The sequence below is a fragment of the Trichophyton rubrum genome, assembly GCF_000151425.1.
Source record: "Trichophyton rubrum CBS 118892 genomic scaffold supercont2.3, whole genome shotgun sequence".
Taxonomy (NCBI): domain Eukaryota; kingdom Fungi; phylum Ascomycota; class Eurotiomycetes; order Onygenales; family Arthrodermataceae; genus Trichophyton; species Trichophyton rubrum.
This window is the reverse complement of record NW_003456426.1, coordinates 2,191,458-2,202,120: the sequence shown is the minus strand read 5'-3', so window position 1 is coordinate 2,202,120 and position 10,663 is coordinate 2,191,458. Positions and strand designations below refer to the sequence as shown.

The following is a 10,663-nucleotide window of genomic DNA, read 5'->3' as shown; positions in this document are numbered from 1 at the left end:
TCTCGAACGGCAGCCTGATTCCAGGGCTGCTAACTATGGTATCAAAAACAGCGATCCTGACGTTCAATCCTTCACTGCGTGCCTTGGTCACGGTATCCATGAACCGCTGCACCAGTTCGTCATGGCTGATTGGAAACTCATAATTGACCTTACGAGCACGAACAGGAGTCGTTTCTGCCAGCGAGGCAATAAGCTTCTCCACTGCTCCGTACACGGTAGAGAAGTAGACAATGATATCACCCGGATGGTAGACAAGGTTCCTCAGCACCGTGTTGACGCCCGTGGTAGCATTCTTGACGAATACGGTAGAGTTGACGGGCGTGTTCAGCAGTGAGCTCAGGGCCTTGCGAGACTCAAGCAAGTAGAATGCCAGCTCGAAACGGAGGAATCGGTCTGGACTTGCTTCAAACTTGTCCTGGAGTTCGCGGAACTTGTTTAATATGGCAATGGGATATGTCCCGAACGAACCTGAGAGATTAATATTAGAATCGCTCAATTGAGAATACAATAGAGAGGTATCACTATATTTACCATGGTTCAGGTTCCTAAAAGTCCGATCAATGGGAAACTCCTTCAGTAGGGAATTGCCGAGTGCTTTGGGTTGATATGAGCCCATGTTGGTAACTGCTTTCAGTGATATATAGTTATATATAAATAATTATATAGATCTGAAGAAGTTATATAGTCAGATTGCCCTGTCAACTGCGATTAATGAGGCCCGTCGACCCCTTATATAGACAACCCAGCCCTGAAGCCAGCAATATCAAATAACAGTTGCAAGCTCCCCAGCTGTCTCCGCACGCACTTTTAGACCTCGGCGGCGGCAGCGGTGGAGTCGGGGCTCTTACATAACACCCGCCGCCCGAAAGAGGCATAGAGTACGAGGCGGCTTGCATTAAGCGATCGCTAGGGCCATGCATAGGCTCACAAAATTGGCAAGCTGGGACAGACAGATAGTGGACTTGTCATGGCAAGGGCGCGTTCAGTCGGATCAATTATCAGTACCATTAACAAAACAGCTAAAGTACAAAAAAGGCATGCATGCATGGCTAGCTAATGAGGCCGGCCAATGTATCAAGACGGATGAAGTACAGGGAGGGAGAAGCTGATGGAAGATGCTATGCAATGAATGGAAACGCCGTCTATCCAACCCTCTTCCTCGCAAGGTAGAGTAACAAGCAAGTGAACCGTTCATGCTTGTCGAAACCATCATGCCGTAGTTACCGTATCATGCCAAGTATCAAAAAGAACAAACAGCCACTCGAGAACAAAACAAGTCAAAAAAAAAAAAAAAAAAAAAAAAAAAAAAAAAGAAAAATAGATAACCTTAAAAGAAAGCGCACAGAGTCGGATAATCTATCTGATTAGTCCAAGGGAATTGATTCATTCATCGCTTGCCCTTCTTCTTGGATACGACCTTAAAGGATGCATTGCTGGTCGTCTGATCCTCGCGGCTTGCAGCTGCATTTCCCTTCTTGGCGACTTCGTTCCAGCCGTCTGATGAATTCTTTGATTCGGCAGGGGATCCGAAGGCTCCGGAAGACGCGGTATCGATGATACCCTTGTCAGCCAGCTTGCGGCGTCTGATGAACTCTTCGGCAAATCGGCGTCCATCAAGAGTCTGCGAGTTGGCATACACGGAATCCGAGATGATTTCTGACTCTGCGGGCAAGAAAAGAAGCTGTTGTACAAAGTCGTCGACTAGATACATGTTAGACTCACATATAGGAATACAACTTTATGCATTAAAATAAGGCTTACCATTGATAGAGCTGTTCAAGCCTTTCTCGAGAGCATTCTTAGCCCATTTTGCCAGCTCTTCGGTAGGACGGTTGGCTGTAGTTGCAGCAGAATTGCCCATACTGACGTTTCGGGTCATGATAGTCTTAGGCTTGGTTGCCGGGGTCGGACTGGGAGTAAGACCGGGAACGTTACGGGAGTTAACAGCAGTAGAAACGGGGGCTGCTTTAGCCTTTCCGCTGGCTCCTACGGTAGTCCAGGCGCCACTAGAGGCAGCTGCAGTGGGTTGCTGGGCAGTCATCTTGCTTGCAAGCTCTGCATAGCGTTTTCCTGCTGGGGTTCCGAGAGAGTTGGCAGCGGACGCAGCGGCGGCAGCGGCTGCAGCACGCTGCTTACGAGCCTCTTCTTCCTTCTGGATCTGGGCTAGGGTCTTCTTTGGTGCGGTACTTGCGGGTACTCCTGCGTTCTTACCGCCGGCTGGCTTGGACCAGGCAGATGTATCTGAAGAGGAATTGGCATTTCCACTACGAGCCCAGTTGGCGGTTGATGGAAGACCTGGAGCAGGGGCTGGTGGTGGGTTGGCGCGTTCCTGTTCAGCAAGCGCACGACGGGCAGAGACGGCAAGTTCTTCGAGCCTTGCGACCTTGCGGGCTTCAGCCTCCTGGATCTCACGAAGAGATGGACCCTTGGATGGTTCGATATGCTCCTTAGCCCATGGTGCGATGGAGGTGGTCTGAACTTCGTTTGGGGTCTGGGTCTGCGAACGTGTTTCAGCTGCAAGATTATCTGCTACGTGCTGACGGTTGCGTTGGGCAGCTGGAGCTGGCAGCGGAGACTGTGAAGGTGGAGGTGGGAATGGCTGCGGGAGTCCACTGTCGACCTTTGCCCATGGAGATTCAACTTCAGATGAAGCTAACTGTTGCTGTTGCTGCTGTTGAAGTCTCTGTGCCGATGCAGCATTTTGCACTTGCTGGGTAAGGGTGAGCTCCTGTTCGTTATTTTGCTGGAAAGGAGGCTGATCTTTGGAAGCTGGGGATCGTTCCTGTAGTGGCCTCTGTTGTTCTTGGCTAGGCTCTCGATGATTGGCTGGCTCCTCAGTACGGCGAACGGGAATGTCCTCATCGGCAATCCTCAATGCATGGAACTGACGGACACGCTCCTCTCTAGCCTGCTGGTCAAAAATGGACTCTGGATGGGCCTTATTGAAGTTCTCTTGCTCCTGCTGCAAACGGCTTCGGTCCTGCAGCATGGTGGTAACAGCCTGATTATGTGCCTGGGCTTGAGGGTCCTGTGGTGCTGAAGGAAAAGCTCCGGTGCTGTTGAAACCAAACTGGCCAGCTCCTCTGTTAACATTCATTCTATCTAGCAAGGCAGGCAATTCATCCTGGCCTGTGCTGAAATCCGGCGCGCCGCTTTGGGGCCCCGGAGGGCCGGTATTCTGTCTCATGGGCCCCTCGAAAAAAGCCGGAACGGAGTGGGGAGGTTGAATAGGAGCTTGCATAGGTGTGGGTTGAAAAGCTGCAGGAGAGGTAATGCTACCAAAGCTGGGCTGGCTTTGAAGACTATGGGCACTGGAATGGTGCTGAAGCTGTGGGTTGATAGGGTGAGCTGGGCCCTGGATCTGCTGCATCTTCATGAGAGCTTGCTGCTGAGCAAGGTGTTCCTTTTGTCTGGCCATAAGGTACTGCTCTTCCTGCTTTCTGCGTTCCAGTGCATTTTGCTGCTCAGCAGTAAGAGTGGTACCAAAACTGGGGAAGCTGTTAGCAAATGGAGGCTGAACAGCCCCAGTCTGCGACTGTGAGGAATTTCCCCATGGTCCTGGCTGGTTCATTGGGGGGCCATGCGGTACGCCGATTTGAGGGACAAGGAACGGCTCGCGAGAGTTGCCAATACGTCGAACAAGCTGGGCGAGAGGTTCATATTCTGCATCCTCGAGCTTCTTAACTTGTAGTTCTGCAGTAAAGAAGCCAGCTTTGAACCAGTCGTGCATTTCAAGGCCAGACCATGGTCCCTGAGTGTTACCCTGAGGATCCCGATAGATCCAGCGCATACGATCTGGCATCACCATTTGTCGTTGCTGGGCTGGTGGAAGTTGGTTGGAGGCAGACGCACCATATTGGTTACCGTTGCCATTATCGAGTAACCCTGGGCCGGGCGGAATGGTGATAGTTCCACCGGCGGTAACTGTAGGAGTATGCGAAGTCGTGGTAGATGGATGTGGTAAGCTTACTGGATTCTCTAGAGACATGAAGGGATCTATAGAATATGTGAGCCTTCTCTGTTTTTATGTTTAGTAATGCAACAATAGATATATGCACGTACCTTGTGGCTTGCCAGGCTCGTCCTTGGAGTGAGACTGTTCGTTGCGCATTTGCTCCTGCATAGCAGGCGGGAAGAGAGAGCCCAGTTTACTAGGACGGGAGCCACCACCCATGTTTGAGAGACTAGTCTGAGAGCCAAAGAGGCCCCCTCCTCCGAGAGCAGAGTTACTTGGAGATTGCAGCTCAGACATGGGGCCGAATATCGGGTCACCAAAGCCGAAGGCAGTTCTTTCTCGCGTTGGCGTGCCAGTGGCACTCGTGGTAGGCCATCCGCCGGAGTTACCTAGTGAACCAAGCCCTCCGAGTCCCCCAAGTCCCGGGAAACCCCTATTAGCACCTACACTTGAAGTTTGACTGCGGTCGGCAGCAGGAATGTCAGAAACCAATCCGGGCCGCGGCATGGATCCAAAGGAGCCATGACCAGAGTCATCGCGCAGGTCGCCAATGTTTGGAAGGCGCGCGTGTTGCTGGATATCAGAGCCTTCGTTATCGGCATCTCCAGTGCCAACAACACCATTGTCGGCAGTTCGATCGCCACGCGGACTCTGATAAGGGTTAGTATGCGTTGGGCTCATGGGTTCATGATGCGCATGGTTGGGGGATTGAGATGACGCAACTAGATCACGAAGAGCGGATGTGCCGCCGGGCATCCCAAATGAGGAGAGCCCGAATTGGTCGATGCCTCCTATCTCCTGACCTCCCAGGGCCGCGCTACCGCTACGGCGTTCATCAAAGGGGTTAGTCTCGCTGCGAGAAGGGCGGTTCCTGAGAGCTTCTTCACCAGAATCTCGGGGACCGTCGTCCTCGGCTTCGGGTAGGCGATCAAGGCCAGTACCAGACGGCGATTTGTCCTTATTGTTACCACTACCAGCGACATCTTCGGAGCTTGACTTGGAAAGCAGGTTTTTGAACCGGCTTTCGCTGCGTACGCTCCCAAAGCCTGGTTTCTTGTCTGTGCCGCCTTGGGAACCAACATTGCCAAGAGCAAAATTACCAAAGGCCCCTACTCCCATGGAACCAAAGGCAGACCCCTGGTTAGACGACCAGGGAGAGTTGGATCCAACGGCGCCAACTGGATTGGTGGTGCTACGTTTGAGAGACCCAAACGGGGAGTTGATGTCGAATGAAGAGTCTCGTTCCGCAAAACTCTTGTCCTTATCCTCCCACTTCGAGTCGCCCGAAGAGTCCTTGATATCGGTCTTTCGACGCAAAATAGCTGGGGGTGGGGTCGCGGTGTTTGGTTCGTCACGGAAAAAGCGGGAGCTGGTGGGTGACATTGGATTTCCAGAATCTCCCGTCCCCCGCCTGCGAGGCACATTTCGGGCGGAAGCTGGAGAAGTAGAATTAAAGGAATTCATATGGCCATGAGAGATGGACGACTTGCGACCAATCGTTCCGACGGATGAGGAGCCATCCTTGTTGGCATTTTGCGGTGGGGGTTTGAGAGGCGAGTTGACAGAGGTGGAAAACAACTATAGCCAAAAAATCAGCATGTTGGGGAAGAAAAGGGAAAGCAAGGACAATCAATATCTTGTCAGGGGGGGTATCAAAAACAAGGGATAGTGCCACGCACTTCTTTCTCCTCATCATTCATATCCAACAGGCCTAGAGGTTCACTTTGGCCCTTATGGTCCCAGCAGACCTCCGGATTTGCAGTAGTATTATCTTTGGAGTCATCTTGCTTGCCCCAACTTCCGTTGGTGGATGGGCGTTCGCTGCGGGGGTCCCAGTCGCCCATGAAATAACCAGTGATTGATTTCCCCCAGTCCTTCGACCCTCGGTGGTTCTTATAAAGATTCAAAAGCTGTTCCTTGGAATAGGTATTATCGTTTCCATTACGCGCCGACTGGTAATTGGAGCTGAGGTGGGGTGGGATATAGGCAGCACTAGAAGAATTGGAGGTGTTTGACTGGGTCTGTTGCGCATTCTCTCGATTATGGGAAGGGTTGGTAGCAACAGAGGGTCTCCGGAACGTCTGCGTAGCTCCATTCATACGATTTCGAGACCTGATGTAAATATTAGCCACATTCTTGAACCAGAAAAATAATAATAATAATAATAATAATAAAGGCCGAGTTGCAAAAAAAAGACAGCATCCTGAGCAGCCAGGTATGCAGCATCATATCGATCCGAACGCGACAGAAAGGACCCTACCATTCACCACTATTCAAAGCATCCCTCCGCGAGCCAGGGGCCGGATCTTGTGTGTTTCCAGCTGCCGCAGAGGCAAAAGTAGATGGCAACGGTGAAGACATGGTGTAATCGGTAAGCTGGAGAGCACCGTCAGCAACGAGACAACACTAATAGACAGACGGAAGCAGGATCGAGCGTGTCTGCGGCTGTCATGGACCTCACTGCGTCTCGGCTATAAGCCGATGGTGAAGACGAAGATTTAGCAGGACACACGACAAGCGGTGCTTACCAAAGCGGATCAAGAATCCCAAGCGCGCCAGGAACAAAGAGGAAGAAAAAAGACGACGAAGTGGCGATGCAAGGCGCTGAGAGAGCTGGATCAGAGCTGGATGCTGGAGATGCGAAGTCGCTAAAGATGCTGGGTTTTGTCGCTGCGGTTTGCGTTGACGTTGAAGTCGAGGTTGGAGCGAAGAAAAAAAAGATCTTTTGCTTCTTTGGGATGGCTGGAGGTGGGAACAAGGGCTAGTCACGGGACCGCGTGGCAGTAGCTGCTGCCGGCGGTGAGGTCAGGTGACGCCGCTGCTTACTGGCGGGAGTTCTCTGTGGGCACACACTACGTTATTGTCCACGCACCGCCTTCAGACGAAGCGTAGAGAGAAGGGAAAAAAAAAAAATTTTCAAGGCCGAAGCCGCGGACGACGAAGTTGATATACAGCCCGCGACGGCGAGGACGGATTTGATGCTGGCGGATGGTGATTCGGGGATATTACGACATAGGCAGCGTGCTCGATGGCGTTTGACTAGCTCTGGCGCAAAGATTTGCCTGCGACGAAAGGCTGCGCACGTTGGGAAGCGTACCGTGGAATGCTGCCAGAGAGGCGTTGTTTGAGACAGACTCAATCTCGAGAAGACAGCTGGTATACAGCTCCTAAGGGTATTTTACTATGATAGAGAAGGACGCCGTAGTTCCAAATACGGCTGTTGCAGGAGGAGATTGATGGCTAACGGTCTCAGGAACACGTCTATATAGAGGAGCCTGCCGGGAGATCTCCAGCATCAAAATGGCCCACAGGGAGGGCTACCAGTGCTCCATCTAAGAACATTTAAGAGATGTCTGCCGGAAATGAGGTGGATCAACGTCATCTCCCCGGATCTAAACATGTCAGTGGCGGTCTGGTCCTCCAGGGTGGCCGAGGAGTGGCTTTCTGAGCTCCAGGGTCTACCAACAGGAACTGGAAGTCCAGGAAGTCCACCACTTGTTTGCGTCGATGAACATGTTTGTTTGCTTTCTCAGCTATTTCGCCTTCAAGGAACTGTCTGCTGCCTGATGGCCGTGGTATCTCCAACCGAGAGGTCAAGCGTCGACAGCCTGGTGACTGTTGAGCTCCGGCAAGCAAACATATTCCCATCCCATATACCCCCAGCATTTGACAGGATATCCCACAGTATAAATATGCATCATTTGGCATGATGATCTCTCTGTTTTCGCTATCTTTAATCTTCTATGTAAAGATAGACAAGCGCATGCTATACCTTATCAAGAGAAATCGCTGAAGGAAATATCTACAATATGCCTTCATTCCCCTTTAGACGTCATGGGGGAGCCGAACGATTTGGCCTCACCGGGCCTCTTGACCACTCAGGCATCCAGCCTGGCCGAACCATGGCTTCTGTGCTTGGTCGCCACCGCTATCCATACGTACATGCTCCCGGTCCTGGTTTTAGGAGTGCAGAGCACCTCCTCAGGCAACCGCACCCGCATGCAGGAGCACATGGTCATCAACAAAATGTACCAATGCAAACACGCCACTGTCTTTTCAACGAGCCACCTAGCCGGCAGCAATTGGACCCCCGCACCCAAGCACACATGGCGGCACATCAGCTCGCGCGTTCACCAGAATCTTCACTCCGCAGAGTTGTTCCCGGCGGCCACAGAAGCCACCAGCCCCCCGCTTTCATGCCAATGTTTACACCAAAGCGTGCCAGGGCCCCTCCACTGGAGCTAGATAGTATACCACCCAGGGTACCAATAGCTGTACGTCATCGGCGTGATGGGAGACACCACCGTGACCCCTGGTTCCGCCCTCTCAGGCGAAGACGACTTCATGATGCATCTGATACCCACACCGAAGCAGGCAGGGCATCAACGCTCCATGAATCAGACTGGTCATCCGACGACGAGTCTCTCTTGGGTGTCCCATCTTTCCTAAGGGAAGCGCATGATAGGAGACACCGAAGGAGAAAAGGCCGACGACGTGACCGTTCGAAGGATCGTGATTTTCCAGGCTCGTCTGATGAATCGTTATCTCTATTTTACTTGGAAGGTGAGTTTGACGAGCCGTATCTGTCGGATAGACGCTGGGATGGCACGCACTCGTTTGTTCGACGTCGCCCAGAAGATATGTACTGGTGGCACAGTAGACGACTCTAGGTTTCTTCTGCTCTTACAATGCCTATGTCGAGGATAACGTTCAAGTTTTTTTTGCATGCCGGTATCTATCTAGGATGGGTATTCTCTTGCGTTCTGCTATTTATCTGTGCCAATCGTTACTGCATTCTTATCTCTTGATCCATAATATGGGGTATTCTTCCACGTATCTATCTTAATAGGAGTCTCCATCATATAGTCCTTATTGATTTACAGGCCTAGTCGCTGGAATTTTCTATAATCACTCTAACCATAAACCTCGCTTGTACCGATACCAAGACAGAAGAACATACTCCACAACCCAGCCAACCCGCTCTGACAATAACGTATCATACAGTTATACCTCCCAGACCACCGCTCATTCTCCAGCTTACCATCCGTCCCAACTCTGTGGTACCATCGGCTCGAACTCCCGTTTTATCAAAATCATCCAGAATCTTGTTTATATACTCACCGGCTCCAGATAAGAAAAGGATATGAGCAAAGGCACGGTGCAAAGCAAGGAGTCGAGGTGAAGGAGGCTCGATCGACCGGTCATCACTGAGAAAGAGTTTGCGTGTCACAGGGAGGCCAAACGCCATTGATACGGCTGGCTTCAGACTTTTGACATAGTATGTATGTTCCTGGCCATCAACAGGTTCCAGAAAGATGTCGAAACTTTTGAATAGAAGATGGGCTGTTGAGTTAAGGCTCATAGCATTGAGCGGCCTGTCGATGTCAGTGCCATTGATGATGTGACTAACGTTATAGTCAAACATATTCAATATCTGGATTACGGTCTTCTTGGCTTCGGACTGTGTAGAATGGGAAGTAAAAAAACTTAGCTTATTACGAATAGAAAATTCTGATTATTTTGAAGCAGTGACTTACCAAACCAGAACTCGTGTCTGATTGCATTAGAGAATGGGGAATGATATGAGCCACCTCTAACGCATATAACGATTGGCCCCTAAGCTGCATTCCCTCATCGTCTCGAGCATCTGGGTCATTTGACAGGCGACTGATTGCCTCTTTAAGGTCAAAAGACTGCGAAACCACGCATTTGTGGTGATCGCGTAACAAGCATAGACTGCGGAGGCCTGCAATTCGATCAGGTGTGCCTATGAACTCATGTTGTCCTTGTACTCTTTGAAGTGCCGAAAGACTAGCAGGGGAAGGTTGTGGGGTTATCGTGCCAGTTGACCTCACTGCAAAAACAGCGTCAGCAGCAGGAACCAAGGGGTTTAGTTTAATCGGGCAAAGCTTACACGGAGCAAAGAAATGATTTAAAAGCAGGTCTGCAAAATCCTTCAGCTCGTGAAGTAAACTATCATTTAACTCAATATCCTCAGTGCTGTCGATGTCTATCTTTATAGAGGCGAAGAAGAAACGTAGTATCATATCTTTCGATAGCTCAGACCGTGCAAATTCATATGTATAGCGAATCAGCAGGTGAGGTTTGAATTTTGCACTGGAGCTGACGTGATTGCCGAAGTATTCGATGGCCTTCTCGAACCTCCTGTGAGCGTGAGACCGCTGATCTACAGTCAGAGGCTCTTCGGCAGAGAAATCAATCCCATTTTCGAAGGAAGTTTGATGATGCTGGTGGGGTTGTGCCGGCATCTGAGACTGTCCAGGGAGATCGAAGACGTCTTCATACGACGACTGGCGTCGATGTTGTGACGCCATCTCCAAAAATTGAACAGTAACAGCAAGGCGAAGGCAGACGGTTGTTGGCGATCAGGCTGTGCGAAGATTAAGCCAATAGTCAAAGTAGTGAGCGTTAGAACCACCAGTTGTTAACGCCGTGCACCTACGCAGCTCTAGACGTCGTCACTTCATCTGTCTCTGTGTACTCCGTATGTAAATCTTAATAAAATATAAAAGTGCGAATTTTACTCAGAGAATAAATGATAGTAGCAGAGTGGCGCCTCTGGTTGTGACAAAGACAATTGCAGGTTATGTACCTTCTCGAGTATACCCAAGCAAGTCCTGCACTTGTTTGCACTGTCTTCCAATATGAAGGTGTCCGTCGCGGAGAGCCGTCAATTGTCGATTATCC

General features: G+C 50.7%; 4 protein-coding genes across 5 annotated transcripts in view; 1 reads left to right on the top strand and 3 right to left on the bottom strand.

Annotated features, from left to right (window-relative positions):
• Window positions 1-616, bottom strand: part of TERG_08787 (uncharacterized protein) — a gene marked incomplete at both ends in the record, with an annotated part of 958 nt that extends 342 nt beyond the window's left edge. The window contains 2 exons of the mRNA XM_047749008.1: window positions 3-468; window positions 532-616. Of these exons, the coding sequence (XP_047604088.1) occupies window positions 3-468; window positions 532-616 (551 nt within the window). The remainder of the gene's footprint in view (window positions 1-2; window positions 469-531) is intronic.
• A 771-nt stretch (window positions 617-1,387) lies between these two features.
• Window positions 1,388-6,316, bottom strand: TERG_03566 (uncharacterized protein; the record flags this gene model as incomplete). Its single annotated transcript, XM_003236478.1, has 5 exons — window positions 1,388-1,701; window positions 1,762-3,996; window positions 4,063-5,533; window positions 5,635-6,067; window positions 6,216-6,316. The coding sequence occupies 5 exons, from the start codon at window positions 6,314-6,316 to the stop codon at window positions 1,388-1,390; spliced, it is 4,554 nt and encodes a 1,517-aa protein (XP_003236526.1).
• Window positions 6,317-7,764: 1,448 nt separating this feature from the next.
• Window positions 7,765-8,625, top strand: TERG_03565 (uncharacterized protein; the record flags this gene model as incomplete). The annotated part of the gene is made up of 1 exon (XM_003236477.1): window positions 7,765-8,625. The coding sequence occupies one exon, from the start codon at window positions 7,765-7,767 to the stop codon at window positions 8,623-8,625; it is 861 nt and encodes a 286-aa protein (XP_003236525.1).
• A 326-nt stretch (window positions 8,626-8,951) lies between these two features.
• Window positions 8,952-10,290, bottom strand: TERG_03564 (uncharacterized protein; the record flags this gene model as incomplete). Of its 2 annotated transcripts, XM_003236476.1 has the most annotated exons (3): window positions 8,952-9,416; window positions 9,493-9,809; window positions 9,870-10,290. In XM_003236476.1, the coding sequence occupies 3 exons, from the start codon at window positions 10,288-10,290 to the stop codon at window positions 8,952-8,954; spliced, it is 1,203 nt and encodes a 400-aa protein (XP_003236524.1). The 2 variants fall into 2 exon arrangements, with proteins under 2 accessions (XP_003236524.1, XP_047604087.1); XM_047748113.1 differs by having other exon boundaries at window positions 9,493-10,290.
• Between the last annotated feature and the right edge of the window lie 373 nt (window positions 10,291-10,663).